Raw genomic sequence first — 19,104 nt, forward strand, 5'->3', positions numbered from 1 at the left:
TCTAATGAACGTTGTACGGCTTCCTCGTTCTCAAAAGATCTTCTACTCATTTCATGAGCTGCCGGTCTGCTGTCTCCAGGATATTTTATTCTACACGTGTGGGTCTTATGATCTCAATGGAGATCTGCATGCAATTTCTCTTGAGCGAGAGGTAAATCCTGCACCACCAACCAACAAATGATGTTCCAGAATACTCCCGCCGGTGGTTCCTTCGTTGTGTTAGTCCACCTGCTCTCTGCAGTGGAGGGACGTCATATCTACATCGTCGCATGCTGGCGAAATCTGAACAGCGGGGCAGAGTTAGAGCGGATGGTTCCCACGATCAAACACCTGCATTTACATCTCTGCAATCCGCTGCCGCTTCCGTCTTCGCCCCCTTTCTATCCACTGGCGCCTCCGTATGCGCCTCTTTGACGTTCACTCCAGCTTCCGTCTACCCATGCTTGCTATTCCCTCGAGTGGCAATTGGGCCAAGCTCAAATTTCTCCCATAAACGTGGGCATGTAACTACCGCAAGCGGCATAGCGTTCAAAAACACTAACACCTGCAATTTATCCAAGCGGTGTTGTGAGCTGTGCCTCTCGTGTGTCTCATAGCTTCTATTCTAAGGTAACACAATATCACCTTCGTACCAACCGGTCCGATCCAAAAACGACAAAATGAAAAAAGTCTACCAAAATACTAATTGACATAAATCGTATTAATCGGAATTGTTGTATATCTCATAGTAATTAACTCCCCGTTATCCGATTTTTAATACCTTTAATATCGCGGGGGTTACAAAGCACGTAGTCATTTTTATACGAGCTCGCATAGAAATTTTAGCGTATTGTATACGTAAAAAAACAGACCTGGTATTATACGAGGTCGCACGTGATTAAAAATCACAGACTTTTCATATTTTATACTCTTTTTAGTAGTAAATCTCAAAATTTAAGCTCTTACTATATATACTAAGCTTATAGAAGCTTAAGGGTCCTTGTAAGGCCTTATAAGTCTAAGTTTAATACTATTTACTTAGGTACACGTGACTTTCCTGGAATAACTTCGCGTTTTTGTATGGTCAAAAATCGAAAAAGTAAAACCATCCGTGCACTTTGAAACCCAATTACTAATTAACCACGAATCGCATTGAAAATCTGATCAATAGGATTTCTTTGCCTGGTTTTTCTCTATAATTTAATTACATAATATTGATTAGTCGCGGTTGTGGTTAAAAATTACTGTGGACGCAAACAGTGTGTCAAATGATTAGATTAGATTAATGGCCATTAATCTAATCTATTCACGAAAAAAACTCATTAATCATATTCTATTCACGTATTAATTAGATTAATCATAATTAATCTGATTAATCTAATTAATGGGCACGTGCCCCATGCACGTGATTTAACTAGCCAGATCGGGTAAAGCTCCCGCCCGCTCCCGCTCTAGCGCCACCTCGCCACCCAATTAGTGCTTAGCAAGGCTCGCTAAGCTTCCCGAAGCTCCTCGAAATTTCTAGAACCAGCTCGACTTAAGTATTTAGTAATATTAGTAATTATATAGATAGAGATTAGAAATCAAAGAACTGGAATCTTCGAATTAGAGAAATTCTTTATAATTAAAAGAATAGTATCAAAATCCTTAGAATATTAGAACTTTCTATAAAAATAAGCTATTTTCCTCGATTTCTTTCTTTTACTTATACTTTAATTATATATAAAAAGTTAACTACCACTCTTATTAATAAACTTTCTATTACAAATATACTTACCTACACTCGATATACTCGAAAATATCTTAAGGATCCTTAATTAAGCTTAATTTAGCTCAAAATAGCCCTGATTTTAAGCTAAAACCACTTAATAAATAAGGCTCTCTCTTTAAATATAGTTACTTAGGAAAGATATTAGATCTAATATAAAAGGATCCCAAAGATACTTATATATATACTATTAAATACTTAGTTCGAGGATATAAGTAAGTTAATATATTAATTTATAATTAAATATTTACTAATTAATATAATAGTAAAACTTGAATAAATTAACGAATATATACTCCTTCGAGTAATTATTATACCCATTTTCGATATTCCTATGAATCTATAAACCTTTAGGCCTTTAAAGAGGGTAAGAATAATAGTAAGTTATTTAATATTTAATAAAAAATTAGATTTACTAATATATTTAATAGGTGAAAGCAAAGCTTCTATTTAACCCTCTTAATTAACTATAAATATCCTTTTTAATAAGTAATCGGGACAGAAAGAAGAAAGCTTTACTACTAATTACTTTAAGAAATTATTATTAAACTTTATTATTAATAATAATATTTCTTTTCGAGCTATTACTATACTAAGCTTTATAAAGCTTATATCTTATTTAAATTAGTAAGTTCTTATTCCAGATCTCTTTATTTATATATATACTAATACTTTATAGTCAAGTATCTACTATATATTTAAAAACTCTTATAAATAAGCTTAAATTATATTATATTAAAAAGAGTTTAAATATTAAAGAAGAATTACAAGAGAATATTAAATCTCAAGGAACCTTCTCTATTACTTTAGATGTTTATACCTTTATAAATTAAAAGGCATTTCTTGGAATTACTATATAAGTTAATAAGTTATTAATTAAATTCTTTTTTAAAAATATAATATACTAATATAATTTTAAATACTTTATAAATCAAGATTTTATATTAAAATCTTATTTACTAGCTATAAAAGACTTAAAGGATATATATTCTGGTATTTATATGCTTTCTATTCTATTAGAAACTTTAAAATAATATAATATTAAATATAATATAACTAGGTAAGTAATTTTAATTTTATTTAAAATTATTATTAACTAACTTTAAATTAATATTACTCGAGATAATACTAGCTCAAATAATACTTTATTAAAGGCTTTTATAAAGCATTATAATAAGAAAGACATTAAGTTTTAAGGAAATATTACTTATATAGCTCATGTTTTAAATTTAGTAGTTTAAGATATTTTAAAAGCTCTTATTAAGAACAATTATAATACCTCTTATTCTATAGATTTATACGAGCAAGAAATAGAAGAACTTAAATATAGAGAAAAAGAAGAGAGAGAACAAGTAATAAGTAAGTTTCCTATATAATTTATAAGAGTTTTATTAATAAATTATAGATTTATTAATTTAGAGAAAGGTTCGAAAGACTATTATAGGTCTTAAATATAACCAAGAAAACCGACGGTTATTAGAAGCTCTGTGACGGCGCTGGCTGGGGGCCAAAGGGGGGTGGCTATCACATGACTGGTTTCACCTAGCTAGCCGGCGTTTCAGTGGTTTTAGCTAGTATTTCCCTCCTTTTATCCCCTTTCCTTCTCTCTCTCCTTCTTCTCCTTAGCTTAGTATTCTTAATACATGGGATTTTCCTGGATCTTTGAGCCTTTGTACCATTGCCTCGATCCCGCCGTCACAAGCTCAAATTAAAGCTTTTAATATAGAAAATACTCGATTTCCTCAACTTAGTAAGTAATTAATTTTAATTTTTTAATTTTTTAATTATTAATTATTAATTAATACTAATTATTTATAGATCAAAAAAACAGTAGTTTTTGACTTATTATATATTAAAGAATTTTTTATATATATATAAAGCTATTAAAGTAGTTATTAATAGCTCTAATTCAAAGGCTTTTAAAAATAAAAGATTAGTTTTAACTAATATTGAAATTACTTATTTAAATAATATTTTAAATATAATTTCAATATTTATTAAAGCTACGACTAAGTTACAAGCCGAAAATTATCCGACTATATATTATATTATACCTGAGGTATATAAAATATATAATAAACTTGAAAATTTTAAAAAGGAATTTAAAGTAAGTCTTTTTTTTAAATTCTTCTTATATTATTAATAATATTATACTAATATTTAATAGAACAAAGTATTTACAGATATTATTAATAAGGGTATAGCTAAGCTTCGAAAATATTATCCTAAAACAGGTATTTTAGATAATAAAAGTAAAGCTTTATATTTGGCTCTTATTCTTAATCCTCGAATTAAACAAGAAGAATTAACTAGTATTAGCTTATCTAATAATATATCTTCGGATATATATAATAGATTAAAGACCAATTATAATATATAAGTAATTCCTTTAATTATTCTTTAATAAATTAATAACTAATTTTATATTTAGATATAAATATAATTATAATTTATCCTATACTAGATCTAATTCCTCGGATATTAATATGGCCGATTCCAATAAAGATGACTTAGATATATATATTACTAATAAGTCCTCTAATATAGAAGACGAATTAGTAACTTATTTGAAGGAAAAGAGAGAAGATAGGAAAGTAAGTAAAATTTACTTAAATTCTATTAAATAATTACCTAATATTTCCTTAATATTTTTTAATATATTGGTACTAATATATATATAGATTAAGCTATTAGATTATTAGAAGTCTAATGCTACTAGATTTCCTGTTTTAGCTTTAATAGCTAGGAAATATTTAGGAATTCCAGCTTTCTTAGTTACTAGCGAGAGATTCTTTTCTCAAGATGCTCTTATTATGTCTAAACTATGTAATAGACTTAATAAGAGTACTTTTGAGATGATAGCTTGCTTAAAAAGCTGGGGAATATTTAAAGATGAATTAAAAGAAGCTAAAAAAGAGGAGAAAAAGGAGAAGAAAACAGAGAAAAACCAAGATTGTGAGGAGGATAATTAGGTTATTATTATAGAAAATTAGTATTTAGCTATTATTATATAAGCCCTACCATATTTTAATTAGGGCTGCTTAATAAGTACCTTACTTATTTAATAATTATTAAGTAAAAGTTAATTTACTATAGTCACGTGACATATTAATCAGATTAATCATAATTAATCTGATTAATTATTCTAATCTAATCAAAAAAAATCTGAATTACGTTAATCATATTCTAATCTAATCTAATCATGATTAATGTGATTAATTCTTTGACACACTGGACGCAAAATGGCGACTATTTTCTCGCTTTTGGATCGGACCGACTGTAGTATGCTATGTGTGCTTACCTCCTTTTCTTAATGTCTTACACTACTAAAAAATGCCCGTCTTTCTATATTCAAAAGCTCCGTCTGTGCACACCCTAAATTCCAATCTTCTCATATAAAGACATCCTCTCCATCCATAATACTCTTCTTCCAACAAGTCATATCAAAGTCTCAGCAATATTTATCACTCCACCACTCTCCCAAGTTTAGTAACTTGACTCTACCTGTACTCGCGATGCAACCCTCCAGCACCCTTCTCACCTTCGCCCTCTTCCTCACACCTATCCTCGCCACGCCAATCGAGATCCATGGAGATGGCAGCAGATGCGTTCAGACATGCAATAAGAAATGCGTTTGCTGGGGCAATTGGATTGATGAACCGCATTGTGGGGACAACCCTTGTGGAATTGGAAGATAGTTTACGCAGAGACATGAGAGCTTGATAAGGATTGTGCTTGATGGAATGATGATGAGTTGTGGTGGTCGGATATACTTCTTGGTTAGCTGGGTGATTCGAGGTACTGACCTCATTGGACCTAGCTTGAATGAGCAATGGCAGGAAAACCAATGTCCTTTACTAGCCATAAAAATCCAACCCCTGCCTAGCCGTGCTCTCCTTCATATACAAACCTGACCACACGGGCCATATCAAAAGTCGTTAAATTGCGAGCCATCCTACAGTCCAAGTCTGCTCACATCCCCTACATGCCTCCCCTGCTTCGCTGCATCTACTGCACTTTGTCACTGCTCCAAATACTTCCCAACTACTGTGATGTGCCTACAGCCATTCTGAGACACAGTCAAGGAATCCTCGCTCTGTCCTATCAGGCAGCACAGGCAGCAAACTCAATATACCTAGTTCAGTCTGGACAATCACCTTAGCGACCATGACCAATGCACCTGGCTCTGTCTGAACGATCGTTTCCATTTTCTATACTTTGTCTATGATGTCACACATTATTAACTGGTATATTTTTACTTCTATAATCCAGCCACAGCGGAGCTGTCCTCTTATACTTCGTTCCACTACTGGCCTGTAAATCTTCAATCGCACTCGCATATCTAACCAGCGTCTTCTCACTCCACGCAGTTCCCATCAGTGCCAGTCCAAACGGCATTCCCGTCTCAGGACTCAAGCCCGCTGGGAGGGTAATCATTGGATAGCCTGCCTGAGCAGCAATCTGGTACGTCTGCCCAACATCAGGTGGAACGAGGAGCGCAGTGAGTTGAGTCCCGTTGTTGTACAACGCTGCATCGATGCCTTCTTCGCGTGTGGTGCGGTGGCAGAAAGACAGCGCTTGCCAGTATGTTTCGTCCATGATGCCGCCTGTTGCAAGTGAGGCGTTGAAGCCGTCTTGACCGGATTGGAACGCGGGATGGACGTTTGGTATTCCGCCTTCCGAGCCGACGTTGTCGATATTGTATTGGACGATGTCTTCAAGTGATCTGATGGCGGTGTTGTTGAGCTCGGCTAGATATTTGGTGATATCATTGTAGAAATCGGTTTTTACATAGGTATATTCGGACTCGTTGGGGTAGCCGCGTGTGGTACCGTAGTCCCAGTTCCAGAAGTTGGGACTGATGATTGTTTGCCAGTGTGGGAGTTCTGTGCCATTGATGATTGTTGCCCCGGCTGATTCGATGAGATCGACAAGCTCGACAAGCTGATCTTGTTGATTTTGAGGTGCTAGTTGCCAGAAGCTTAGCCATGGCAGACCGAACACGGCACCTTTCAATGCTTCCTTGTTGGCTAGGAATTGGGCGAAGCCACCAGCGGGAGCTTGTTGAACGAGAGTATAATTATCATGAGGGTCTTGACCGTAGATGCCATCGAGGCAGTACGTTGCATCACGAACAGTTCTCGCAAGACATCCCACAGTATCCTGATTGTGCGACTCTGGAATAACGCTGCAGAGAATTAACAAGATTCGAGGCGGAACTTGGGTCGCTCACCCAGCACGAGACGTCAATCCAACGGTAGGCTTGATCCCAACAAGCGCATTCCGTTCAGCAGGGTTTATAACACTTCCATCAGTCTCCGTACCAAGGGCGAAAGTGATAAGATTCGCAGCCACGGCAGCAGCGCTACCAGAGCTGCTCCCACCAGGGTTTGTAGTCAAGTTGTACGGCGATCGGCATTGGTCCCCTCTAGCAGAATATCCTTCAGAGTAAAGATTCGACCGCATATCTGCCCATTCGCTCAGCGTAGCATGGCCCATCAAGAGAGCTCCTGATTCCCTCAGGAGATGCACAACATGAGCATCTCTTGGAATAACAGACCCCAGTAGCATCCAAGACCCGGCGGTTGTCTCCATCTTGTCTTTTGTGCCAATGTTATCTTTGACCAGGAAAGGGATGCCATGAAGAGGCCCACGAACACGTCCTTGAGCACGTTCACGGTCGAGCGCCTCCGCAATTTCGAGGAAATCAGGGTTAATTTCCATGATCGCTCTGGTTACTGAATCAATTAAATGCTCATTCGGGTACCATGTCAAGCCCACCTAATGTATCCATCTGCCTGATATACCCTCTGCAAATAGCAAAGAGCAAGCTGAACCGAAGTCAGCCTGCCACTGGACAGTTCTCGTTGAAGCTGATCAATTGTGGCTTCTTCAAGCTTGAAGCCATTGCACAATGGCATCGGGAACCGTCCGCTATCCGCCAATGATCCATTTTGCAGCACCGGAAAGTCGTATGGGTATGGTGACTCGAGGGTCTGACTCTCAACAAGCTGGCTGGCATTGTAATTGAGGTCTTCGTGTGCTACTGAGGGAGGAAAAAGGTTGAAGGCAATGCTGATTGCTGCTAAGAACGAGCGGAATAGCATGATGCCTTGTTGTCGTGCAGTACTCGCAGGGAGGACGAAGGAAGGGGCATGGAACAATGAGAAAGACAAAAAAATTAGAGGTCTGGGACCAACACTCATTTATACTTTCCCGATAACATATTTTCTACTGTCAAAAGATAAGAGATCGCACTGCAGGGGGCCGCTGCAACTACCATTCTTAGCCTTAGAAGCCGCCAAAGGTGGGGATGACAGTGGAGAGCTCCGAGCAAATCGAGCCATGGGAGAGCCATCGAATGCGCTGAAATAAAGAAAGCGTTCATAAAATACACTCGAAAGGAGAGACTTGGAGAAGTATAATGAATACAGGTGAAGATATATGTTTCAAGAAGCCACTGGGTGGAGCTTCGTCGGGCGATGTTTCAGCCGCGATGACGTTGGATTACCCCTGCAACGGCATGTGCCAAGGGTCTTGTGAACAAAACCTCCACATTGCAACTCTCCAGGCATCACCTCTTCCACTCTTCTTCAACAACTTCGACAATTGCTCTCCAACTCCAACATGAAGGCCATCATAGCTGTGCCAGTTACCCTGGCTATGGTATATCGCGCCTGGTCGCATCAATCCTTGACACCAGCCGGAATCGTCGCAGCAACGTTAACAGCCATTGCACATGCCGTGCATCCCTGGAGCTTACCTTTCGCCTTGCTTATTGTGTTCTTCCTAGCCGGCACGCGAGTCACAAAAGTATGGAATCTTCTACCTAATGCAATCTCTGGGCATCTGTTGACAAGCAACAGGTAAAGCACGATGTCAAAGCTAAGCTCACGATGCAATCGTCCGGGAACTCGGGTGGTGAAGGGGCAAGGACACATATCCAAGGTAAGTAAGCACCTTGAGCGGCCGACCAGGCAGTACTGATGGATGCAGTGTTCGCCAACTCAGGCGTTGCCTCGATTCTCTGCCTCCTCCATGCCTACCAGCTACGGCAGCAAAGTCCCGACACCTGCTATTCCTGGCCAGGAGATCTCCTCATCGTCGGCATCATCGCAAATTATGCTGCTGTGGCAGCAGACACGTTTAGTTCGGAGCTTGGAATCCTCTCGAAATCCCACCCTCGACTCATAACCTCCATTACATTCCGAAAGGTACCGCCAGGAACAAATGGAGGCGTCACAGCATACGGGTTGGCAGCGGGTCTTCTCGGATCTTTGATCATTGTCACCACATCAATGGCACTGACTCCGTTCTGTCCGCCAAAATCTCCAGTTACCGGTCAGCGAGATATGCATGGCTGGACTTTGACAGAAAGGAATCGCTTCACATTTGCAATGGCGTTATGGGGAGCACTGGGAAGTGTTCTGGACAGCCTGTTAGGAGGCTGGCTACAGCAGAGCGTGGTAGATACCAGAACAGGTCGAATCGTCGAAGGCGAGGGAGGAAAGAGAGTGCTCGTTTCCAAGAAGGGCCCGAACAGCATGCACTACAAAAAGCGCGCAGAGATCAAAGCGAGTCTCTTGAATGGCGAGGGCAAGAATGCGATACCAATGCAAGGCCCGGCAGTTGAAGATGAACTCGACCATAAAATGGGCGACATGGACAAATACGACGCGAGGAAGAAGTTTCGAAAGCCTAGTTTCGGGGACGAGAAGCCAAGTCGGATTGTAGAGAGTGGGATGTTGAGCTTGCTCGACAATAATGAGGTCAACTTCGTGATGGCCCTCACCATGAGCTTGGGCGCTATGGGCGTGGCAAGCTGGCTCTGGGATGTTCCTTTCAGCAGCATTTTACCAGTGTAAAATTCACAATATAACGTTAGGTTTTCCAGCATGCGAGATGGATTTGAAACAAAGCGTATAATTATGTGTGACTATTCAAAGCATAGCGGTATCCCAAGCATTTGCACTCTAGAACATGTATCGCTCCTTACCATCTTCTATCCTGCTCTCAGCTTTATGTTTACTGTAGCATACAAGCCTTAAACTTTTCACACAAGCCATTCACTTGTTTTGGCCCGGATGGTACTGAATCCGGTACTGGAGTTGGTTCCGATTTGGTCGCAGTCTTCTTGTGCTTATGCTTTCGGTGCTTCTTTTTCTTCTCACCTTTAGACTTCGTGTCTTTGGACTTGGTTCCGTCCGCTTTGGTTTTCTTGTCTTTGTTGTCTTTGGTGTCGTTGGTGTTTTTTTCGTCAGTCTTCTTCTGCTTGGATCGCTCTGGCCATGATATAATTGGCATTGGAGTTGCATTTACGCTAGGATCGGACCGTGTACTCTTGTCCACAGTCCCTGTGTTCGAAACCTTCCACCATTCTTGCAAGAGCTCTCTCTCCTCGCGCGGTTCGGTCCACTGATGGCTAGCTGAGGTCTCGAACACTTCAGAAACCATGCTATTGCCGGCCATGAATTCAGCCACACCTCGCCAGAATACGGCTCGCCCAATTAGGTTCGGATCATCAAGCCGTTCGGCCATTTGTTGTGCTTCACAAGCAACCGCGATCGCGTTATTGGCGTCGTTGTCAATGAAGCCCCATCGTGTACGTTCGGCTTGCAATTGCCCAAGCTGTATCTCGCATCGAATGAAAACAACTTCCATTGCACTGATTGAGGCTGGAATCTCCTCATCATCTCTGTTTAAGCTGGACTTGCGTGAGATTGGTGCATCTGGCGCGTCTGGAAGTAACAGAGTCAGTAAATTACCTTGCTGGGTCGCATGCATTTTCATACCTGGATTTCTGCCCTCCAATTCCGCAATCTTTCTAACATGTCGATTGATCTGTCGTTGACGATCGGCCTTCGCTTCTTCAAGAGCTGCTATCTTGACTTCAAGTGCTTCGATCTTCACTTGAAGCTGATTCTCTGTCTCCTCGCAGTGCTCTGCATTGATCGCGTTTGTTAAGATCAAATGGTCAACAGCTCCCTGTAACTCTGTGACCTCTCTCTCCGACTCTCCCGAATCTATCCTGAAGCTGGCCGCGGCATCTTCAACCTGCTTCTTCAGCAACATTATGTCTTTCTCATAATCTTCGATTGTTTCTTTACATCTGGTCAGCTCTGGGTCCTCGGGTGGGATGATGGAACCAAGGCGGCTGCTTCGTCCGTCTTCTTTTCGAAGAGTCTCTTTGAGAGCATCTCTGTCTTCCTTGGTGTCCACCAGCTTTTCTTTGACTTTCTCCATCTCATGTCTCAAGTTTTCGTTCGTTTGTCTCAGGACCCTTTGTGAATCTTTGAGCTCAGCCCTTTCTTTTTTGAGTGCAGTAACGCTCTCCGCTTGATTCTCAGTTAGTGTGGGTGTTGCTGGGCGAGACATCTCCTTCCTGGTTTGAGCTTGGATATCCTGGTCATTTTCGTTGAGCTGCTTGTTCGCAGTCTCCAGACTCCACAGCTCAGCCTTAAGGTTCTTATTCTCATCCAGAAGCTCGTTATAAGGCACACCATCCCTATCATAAACGCCGTGAACCACAAGCAACTGTTCTTGCGTCTCATTATCAAGCTTGTATTTCTCCAACTTTTGCCCCAATTCTTCGATTTGTTCACGCAGCGATCGATCACTTCTTGGCGCTTCCTGCCCTGGTTCCGCGGAGTTGGCTTGTTGGCAGCATCTTAGCGCCTCGTCTGCATTGTTCAATTGTCCCCAGAGCGACCCGTTCTCGTTTAGTAACTGTCCCTTCTCTTGAGCGCAACGCTCGTTGCACTCTTCTTCCGTCAAAATATTCTCATCGCTGCCATCAGAGCCCTTTGAAGCTGCAAGCGCAGCTTCAAGAGCGACAATCTGATCATCCATCTTCCGATATGTTTCCGCATTAAAATCAGCACACTGCTCCTTCGAAATCCAATCCCCCTTCTCAGCCCTCAACTTCTCAAGCTCTTCATCCTTCTCCTCGGTCTCCAACTTCAACTCCCCATTCTCCGCCATCAACCTCGCGACCCTCTCCTCCAACCCCCTACCCTTCTCCTGCTCCTTTATCAACAAGATATCCGCCCGCTCCACCCGATCAGCAGCCTTCCTGCACTCCTTCAACTCGCCCTCAACCTCCCTCCTACTATTCCTCTCCTTCTGAACCGCAGCCTCCATCTCATCCTGCGAGAACCGTCCAACATTGCGCTCACGAGTCGCATCCGCCATCGCCCTCTTCATCTCCCGATCACGCATCGCCATTCGCTCAGACAGTTGCTGATTCGCGTTAACAAGCGTTAGATGACTTATCACCTGCTCCCTCTCCTTCCCCATCGCTCCCTCTAGGGCCGCGATCCCCTTTCTGACCCCCTCGTCTTCGGGATGCTCTTCCGCATATCGTTGGAAATCAGATATCTCTTGCGGCCTGAAAGCCGCTACGAATTTTTCTGGGCCAGATGAAGGGGATGGATCCCAGTGGGCAGATTCGCGGAAAAGTCGATCAGAGCGGTGACGGCGCAGAGGGACAGGTGTACCGGCGTCGGTGGACATGGTGGCCATCCTGTCGAACTCGTCCGTGGCCTCTGGGTATTTACGGGCGGAGTCTTGGTAGTCTGTGCTGTTGGAGAAGAAGGTGTGGGAGGAGCCTGGAGGAGTAGTTGGTGGGGCATCGTAACTTGCATTGACATCTACGTTTGCGGTTGTAGTTGCCGGTGCCTCTGAGGTTTGGGTTGGAAGTGGAGGTGGAGCGGATGTCGCCTGAGGAGTGGCGGGACGAAGGACTCGCAAGGGGGAGGGGAATAGGCTCAGTGTCGTGGCTTGGGTTGAAGGGATGAGAGGCGAGGAGGTTTCAGTGGGAGGCTTGCTTGGATTCGGTGTTGTAGCCTGGCTCCCCTCCTCTCTGGGTGGAGAAAACGTCTCAGTGGGATGCTTACTCTCTGTTCCGCTCTCAGAAGCTGTTTCTCCATCATTGCTACCAAGCTGCGGTGCAGGGCCAGAGAACAGTGGTGCAACTTGAGCGCTTGGGGTGTTGATCCTCCTCCCATCTATGATGCGAGGAGGAGAGAGCGTGTCCTCATTCTCAGCCTCCCCACTTCCAAAAGCTGTATCGGTGCTTGGAAAACCAGGGGTAGGCTCAGAGAACAGCTCTCCGGGAGAGCTGACTTCAGATGGGCTGTCTACGGCGAACTCGTTCGGGTCGGGTGTGCTTGGTGCTGCAGGAGCCTCACTCTTTGAGTCTGCTGGAGAACCACTGTCTACTGGTGGTGCAGCTGCAATTGGATCCTCATGCAACTTCTCTTCGGGAGCCTTCGATCTCTCCCCCTCCCCCTCTCCCTTTCCCTCTGGTCCAGCCCCTTCTTCCGGACCTGAAGTCGGGGTAGCAAGTGTATTGACGAGCACAGGCAGCGAAGCTGGGGGAGCAGACCTATTAACGAATGATGAAAGCGGCAGAGGGCGGAGGTTTAGTCTTAGACCCGTTGTCGCTGTAGTGTTTGGAGGGACGGTTCTTCGTAAGACAGGTATAGAGGAAGCGGATGCTGTGGTCGGGCGAGAAGGAGTGGAAAAGCCGGAGCCGGTCCGGATTGGGATCCTGCTGGCTGGTGGCTTGGACTCGTGTTTTGAGGAGCCGGACTTTGAGGGGTTCTCGGGCTCCTTGGAGACGCTGGGTGGGGTTTCGGGAGGTGGGTTGTTAGCCGAGGGAGAGGGAGACCCCTTTTTCTTTTTAGGTGCCATTTTAGCGAGGTCGGGTCACTGGATTCTGACTTCGATGGGGTTTGAATTGATGATTGTTGGTCAAAACTGAGAGAGAAATCAATTGACAATTAAAGTTTTGCGAGGTACACACTTTGTTTGAACATGGGTTTGGATAAGGAGAATTGTTTACGGGGTGGTTATGGATTGGATTCTTTGAGGAGGGGGAAAATATTGAGGGGGCCGGATCCGGCGAGTGCATTTTCAAAGCGCTTTCAAACACAATGGAAATCAAGGAGATGGAAACGAGAAAAACATGTTTTCAGAGAGATAAAGAAGTACTTTTGACTTGCGCATTAAGTAAATGCTTTGTGTCCTTTTGTTCATGGTGTCGTGTTCGCATTGTAAATTGAGACTTCGAGTCTATTTCGTCTTCGAACGCCGTGATTGAAATTATCGATCGTGATCATCCCAATACTCGTCGGGGTCCTCATCAAATAGTACCAGGATCTTGTCATGTTCCTCCATTATTGCCTCTATACGGAACATTCTCTCAGCGGCAATCTTCCATTTGCAAACCTTACCTTCCCAATCCCGCACGCTTGCAGCTCTTGTAAAAGCATCACTCGCCTCTTTATACTGTTTCCCATCCATCAAAGATAGTCCTCTATAGAACTGGCTTTTGCTAGCCAAGTGATGAATTCCAGCACGTTCAGCCACCGCGAGTGCGTTGTCGGCGAACTTGAGACAATCTGAATGCTTTACTTGCAGTAAAGTGCAGCAGCGAAGCAGATCGAAATTGACAGTTTTGGCGGTTGTGAGCTGTGATTCTGATAGTGGGGTACGGTATCGGATCTTGTTGCTTCTGGTAAAAGGATCGATTTGCAAAGGAGCGCGTTTGGATGTTCGAAGTGGCGCAGTTAGGCTGTGGTCTGAGTACTTTTCTGCGGCGAGTTTTTCGAGAGACTCGCTGTGGAATAAAAGAAGCCCGTCTTTCTTTGATTGGTGTTCTTCCATAATTGCGAAGTCAAGATAATTTGGTATTTGAATTTCTGTGCGACTGAGGCCGCTTGATTTTGACCTGTGGAGCTCTTTGGAAGCTGATGGTGTTCGATCGCTTGATAAAGGCGATGGCCACTGGCTGTTCAGTGGCGTAGATGGATCCGTGTCCGCTATTCTGACTGTTCGCTGAACTCCTTTGTATGTTTGAGTGCGATGTGATCCAAAAGTGTGAGGTGATGGCGTGTAAGGCTCGCGCAAATCTTCGTCCGACGCATTTTCATTCCTGAATGTTCCCTGCTTCGGTGGATCGAGTGGAGACAGAGGGGGAGTAAACAAATCCGAACTGTATGACTGAGGACAGGGTAACTCGTTCCACATGCCTCGCCTAGCAGCCCATGATTCTTCATCATCGGGTTTCATGCTCGCAGCGAGAAGAGCAGAGTTAACTTCTCCAAGAACCCGGCTCGGGAGGGTGGTCGCATAGGTCGGGTGATGCCGAAGTTCAGCGGTAAATGGTGTCTTGCGCAATGCTCAGAGCTTGCCGTTGCCGTTCGCCGCAAACATTTTCAAAAGGCCAATCGGGTTCTTTATGCTTCGGAAAGATCGATATTGTTGACATCGTTGGCTGTCAGGCACGCCGAATCGGGAAACTCGCTTACCGCCGCAAAAAAACAATACCGAAAATACTATTGGAAGCCATCAACTTCCATCGATAGATCGCAACGCCGATCTGGCAGATAGCGCATCACCAGAGACTGTCTGGTGTTGAGAACTCCCATCTTTGAGATGCGATTGATGTGGACTCAAACCGGAGACAGAATGTCTTGCAGTGTCTGGGACCTGAAGAAGAGGGATAAAGAAGAATATGAAACAATGACGCAAAAAACAAAGAAATGGATCGAGCCAAGTCGCTGCCGTAGGAAATGCGAGGAACTTCTCGAACATTCGATCTCCCGTTCGGTGGAGAAAGGTTGAAGTGTGGGATTTGGAAGGAGCGAGGCGAAGTGTGTAGAAGGGTTCACCAGCCAACCGCCCAAATCGCTCAACCGCCCAAAAAATGGTTTTACTATAACCACACCACAACCACATCCCAAAATGAAGAAAACAAGTTAATATTCGTGATCTACGACCTCGCTTTAGTCATTCCACAGATTTTCAGAATTTTCTGAGCCCTTTGAAAATTTTCCAAAATTTTACTTGGGCGGTTGAGTGATTTGGGCGGTTGGCTGGTGATCCCTTCTATCGAAGAGGCAAAAGATAGGCGTGGATGGGGATCGCCGAGGCAAGACACTCATTGCGAATTTGAGAAACAGAGGAGATGGCCCGATAACCTTATCCCAACGACTTCAACCTGCAGGATATCAGAGTAAGGTATGAAGAAGGAGGATCCTTTAAGGTTTCGTCGAATGCTCTAAGCGATGACGAGGCCACGAGGAAGGGCCAAAAGGGCCGATCGTCCCGCGCAGGGGCACCACGTGAATATGAAAAGCCTTTTTTATGTTTGCGTTTCTTCTCGACAAGCTGGAAAGGTTTGCTCGCTAGCAGCACCACACGTTACACTCGAACTCCTCCAGAGTCTTCGCTCTCTAGCATCAGATCAAAGGCCTCTTACTCGGTGTCTCATTGAGTCCGTAGTCCATGATTCGGCAAGATCGGGCCGCTGCGAACTTCATGGTCACCAAGTTCCTGTGCCGTTGAAACTTGAGAGTGCTTTTGGTTTGCGTCGCCCCTGTCAGCGAACCTTGGAGGCGCATCACGGCTGGCAAGCAAGCCCAATGGTTCGGCAATCGGCAACCCCCTTTTAGCGGCCGCCAAAATCAATAATGGCAAGCCATCCCCTACAGTATCTTAGCGGAATCGTGGAGATGACCCCACCTCCACCTCCACTTCAAACAGGGAATAACTTCAAAGTTCAAACACGGAAACGCGGACAAGATGCCGCTATCGGCCTGGATGCAGATAAGTGGGGTTTGGCTCACTGGTCCACTCGACTATCGATGCTGGATTGTTCAGCTTGCTGCTTGCCAGCCAGGAAGATGCATTAATATCGAGCAAAACTTGGATTTAACGGAATCCTATTAGAAGGAAATTGAATAGGGGGTGCGCTTGAAGGCATTCGCAGCACGAAGCATGCCACACTGCAACAAAACGATGCGCTGTGGCCCTGCAGGAAGGCCAGGGGTGAGCCTCTGATGGTTGCATTTGAAGGGGGTCACTCCAGGTCTTCCACACCTAATCGAGCGACAAGCGTTGACTCCAATTCGCTAGTCCCTCGCACTCCCTCCCGGTTTTCCTTCACTCACTATCCAATCTCCCACCACACCACTCACAGCACGTTCATCATTTCCCATAGCGGCAGAGGCTCTCGATTCGGCTAGAAGGCAGGGTTCTTCGAGCAACCTCACAAAATCTAGAGGGGGACATCGTGGGGAAACCCATGTCCGGTGGGATGTTTTTAGGCTTCACCAGTTGTTTGCGCTGCAGGTACCAAGCCAAAACACAAACGCCGCTTTCACTGGCCCTATCGTAAGCCTCGGATTCAGGCTCTGCCTGACGCTGGTGGGGACGGCGAAAGCTTAGGAAGTTCAGGGGGTGAGCAATTTGATATACCCGATCAAAAAGCCGTGTGTGCCCACGATGATGTTCTGCAAGGCCAAAACATACTTTCATCACTCGTTCTGAGAGCATTGTTTTCCTCGTTGGCGTGTATACGTCTAGTCACTCTTTTGAATATAACTCCTGCTACTTCTTCTAATATCTTAATATGTCTCCTTCACTCATTTTCAAGGCGGGCGCTCTTGCCCTTGCCTGCGCCTCTACGGTGTCAGCGAATTACGTTATTTTAGATGATTTTTCGGGGCCAACGTTCTTCGATAACTTCTATTTCAACGCGGTATGAGACATGGACATTGCGATTGAGATAAGAAGCTGATTCAGATGCAGACCCTCGATCCGAATTACGGTTTTGTGGAATATATTGGTGCCGGCAGCGCTTTGCTCGATTCGCTTGCCTACTATGATGCTGCTACCGATACGGCGATAATACGTGTAGATGATACCAACACCTATACTCCTGGGGTAGATACTGGACGACCAAGTATTCGAGCGCAGACCCTCAACACCTATCAGTATGGGCTTTTCATTTTGGACTTGGCGCACATGCCCGGAGGGGCGTGTGGATCTTGGCCATCATTCTGGACGACATCAATGAATCACTGGCCAGAGCACGGCGAGATCGACATCATTGAGAACGTCAATTTAGCATCTTTCAGTGAAGAGACCATCCACGCCGGACCTACCTTCCCAGGAGATGTTTGCGAAGTTATTGGAAACGTCAACACCTCTCCAGGTCAACAGACAGGTACACAAACAACGTACAACTGCATTTGGAATGCAACGACGAGTGATTATGGTACCAAGACTCAGTACTCGGGTCAGGGATGTTCTGCGAACAACAACAATCCGAACAACTTCGGCGACGGCTTCAACCTAGCCCAGGGAGGCGTGTACGCAATGGAGTGGACCGATGAGCTTATCCAGATCTGGAGTTGGGAAAATGGCGCGGTTCCTGCTGATATTGCGGATGGCACACCGGATCCTCTGACTTGGGGCAAACCAATCTTCACCACTTGGGGTGGCAACTGTGACATCGCGAGACATTTCATCGACCATACCGTTGTCCTTGATACTAATTTCTGTGGAGATTGGGGAAATGCGGTCTGGCAAACAAGCAGCTGCTACGACCCTGTGGCATATCCAACTTGCTCAGACTACGTCGGTGCGAACCCAGGTGATTATTCTGAGACGTACTGGGCTGTGAGAAGTTTGAAGGTCTATCAATGGTCAAACGCCGTTGCCAGCACAAGCACAACGTAAGAAATTCCCTGTTCAATAAATGAACACATTGTTAACATTGTGTCTCAGGGCAACTACCACCAGTGCCACTTCGTATGTATCGGGTTCTCTCGTCTGACCATGAAATTACTAACTGCATGTTTAGCACAAGCTCAGCAGCTGCCACTACAACGTAAGTTGAGTTTTGAGGTTACATGGATTCTTTCTGACAACTGTGAGCAGAACCCCTACCACAACGGTCCCCACAGCACCATCTACTCCAACCGCGCCTGCCACGCCGCTAGTCACTGTCGGCGACTGGGTCGAGATCGGTTGTTACACTGAGGCTACCGCTTCCCGGGCACTCACCCTGGGAACCAAAGTCAACTACTCAACCATGGACTTAGAAACATGTTCCGCTTTCTGCTACACCTTAGGAGCTCTCTACTTCGGCGTTGAGTATGGCGGAGAGGTGTGTTACTCCCTCGTTTCTTCTTTCCATATCTGACTTTTACAGTGTTATTGCGGTAATGAATTAGAGGCAGGCAGTATTCCGGCTACGGATGGCTGCGTGATGCCCTGCGCTGGCAATCCAGCGGAGACTTGTGGTGGTTCAGACCGCCTCAATTTGTTCACCTACGCGCCTTATGTTGCTCCGCTAACCACCTCAAGCAGTTCGACGGCCGCAGCTAGCTCCTCGACATCGTCGACAGATTCATATAGCGTTTCAAGTACAGATTCAAGCTCTCCAACCACGTCGACAGATTCTTATAGCGCTTCAAGCACAGACTCGAGCTCATCAACTACATCGACAGATTCTTATAGCGCTTCAAGCACCGACCTGAGCTCTCCAACCACGTCGACAAATT

At 44.4% G+C, this 19,104-nt stretch overlaps 8 protein-coding genes across 8 annotated transcripts; 3 read left to right on the forward strand and 5 right to left on the reverse strand.

The window, feature by feature from the left end:
* Positions 1-5,122: 5,122 nt before the first annotated feature.
* Positions 5,123-5,635, reverse strand: K444DRAFT_615744 (uncharacterized protein). Its single transcript, XM_024880786.1, has one exon. The coding sequence runs from the start codon at positions 5,410-5,412 to the stop codon at positions 5,248-5,250; it is 165 nt and encodes a 54-aa protein (XP_024734199.1). The 5' UTR covers positions 5,413-5,635; the 3' UTR covers positions 5,123-5,247.
* Positions 5,636-5,977: 342 nt separating this feature from the next.
* Positions 5,978-7,854, reverse strand: K444DRAFT_644885 (amidase signature enzyme; the record flags this gene model as incomplete). Its single annotated transcript, XM_024885017.1, has 3 exons — positions 5,978-6,935; positions 6,981-7,478; positions 7,529-7,854. 3 exons carry the CDS (start codon positions 7,852-7,854, stop codon positions 5,978-5,980), a joined length of 1,782 nt encoding a protein of 593 aa, XP_024734200.1.
* Positions 7,855-8,374: 520 nt separating this feature from the next.
* On the forward strand, positions 8,375-9,612 carry K444DRAFT_644886 (uncharacterized protein; the record flags this gene model as incomplete). The annotated part of the gene is made up of 3 exons (XM_024885018.1): positions 8,375-8,560; positions 8,614-8,695; positions 8,744-9,612. The coding sequence occupies 3 exons, from the start codon at positions 8,375-8,377 to the stop codon at positions 9,610-9,612; spliced, it is 1,137 nt and encodes a 378-aa protein (XP_024734201.1).
* Positions 9,613-9,772: 160 nt separating this feature from the next.
* K444DRAFT_665685 (uncharacterized protein) lies at positions 9,773-13,783 on the reverse strand (the record flags this gene model as incomplete). Its single annotated transcript, XM_024887098.1, has 2 exons — positions 10,540-13,783; positions 9,773-10,485 (listed from the first exon to the last, which is right to left on the reverse strand). The coding sequence occupies exons 1-2, from the start codon at positions 13,439-13,441 to the stop codon at positions 9,773-9,775; spliced, it is 3,615 nt and encodes a 1,204-aa protein (XP_024734202.1). The 5' UTR covers positions 13,442-13,783.
* A 168-nt stretch (positions 13,784-13,951) lies between these two features.
* On the reverse strand, positions 13,952-14,203 carry K444DRAFT_484712 (uncharacterized protein; the record flags this gene model as incomplete). The annotated part of the gene is made up of 1 exon (XM_024873080.1): positions 13,952-14,203. A coding segment is annotated over one exon (252 nt), but the record flags the coding sequence as incomplete, so codon positions are not given.
* Positions 14,204-14,986: 783 nt separating this feature from the next.
* On the reverse strand, positions 14,987-15,398 carry K444DRAFT_50762 (uncharacterized protein). Its single transcript, XM_024873404.1, has one exon. It carries the CDS (start codon positions 15,344-15,346, stop codon positions 15,101-15,103), a length of 246 nt encoding a protein of 81 aa, XP_024734204.1. The 5' UTR covers positions 15,347-15,398; the 3' UTR covers positions 14,987-15,100.
* A 1,797-nt stretch (positions 15,399-17,195) lies between these two features.
* On the forward strand, positions 17,196-18,253 carry K444DRAFT_473119 (glycoside hydrolase family 16 protein; the record flags this gene model as incomplete). Its single annotated transcript, XM_024872902.1, has 2 exons — positions 17,196-17,294; positions 17,345-18,253. Coding segments are annotated over 2 exons (1,008 nt in total), but the record flags the coding sequence as incomplete, so codon positions are not given.
* Positions 18,254-18,467: 214 nt separating this feature from the next.
* Positions 18,468-18,869, forward strand: K444DRAFT_501779 (WSC-domain-containing protein; the record flags this gene model as incomplete). The annotated part of the gene is made up of 2 exons (XM_024873351.1): positions 18,468-18,707; positions 18,753-18,869. Coding segments are annotated over 2 exons (357 nt in total), but the record flags the coding sequence as incomplete, so codon positions are not given.
* Between the last annotated feature and the right edge of the window lie 235 nt (positions 18,870-19,104).

The sequence above is a fragment of the Hyaloscypha bicolor genome (genome assembly GCF_002865645.1).
Source record: "Hyaloscypha bicolor E unplaced genomic scaffold K444scaffold_117, whole genome shotgun sequence".
Classification (NCBI taxonomy): Eukaryota; Fungi; Ascomycota; class Leotiomycetes; order Helotiales; family Hyaloscyphaceae; genus Hyaloscypha; species Hyaloscypha bicolor.

Coding starts and splice junctions, on each gene's coding strand:
- K444DRAFT_615744 (XM_024880786.1), bottom strand. CDS start 5,412: ATGCGGTTCATCAATCCAATTGCCCCAGCAAACGCATTTCTTATTGCA.
- K444DRAFT_50762 (XM_024873404.1), bottom strand. CDS start 15,346: ATGTTCGAGAAGTTCCTCGCATTTCCTACGGCAGCGACTTGGCTCGAT.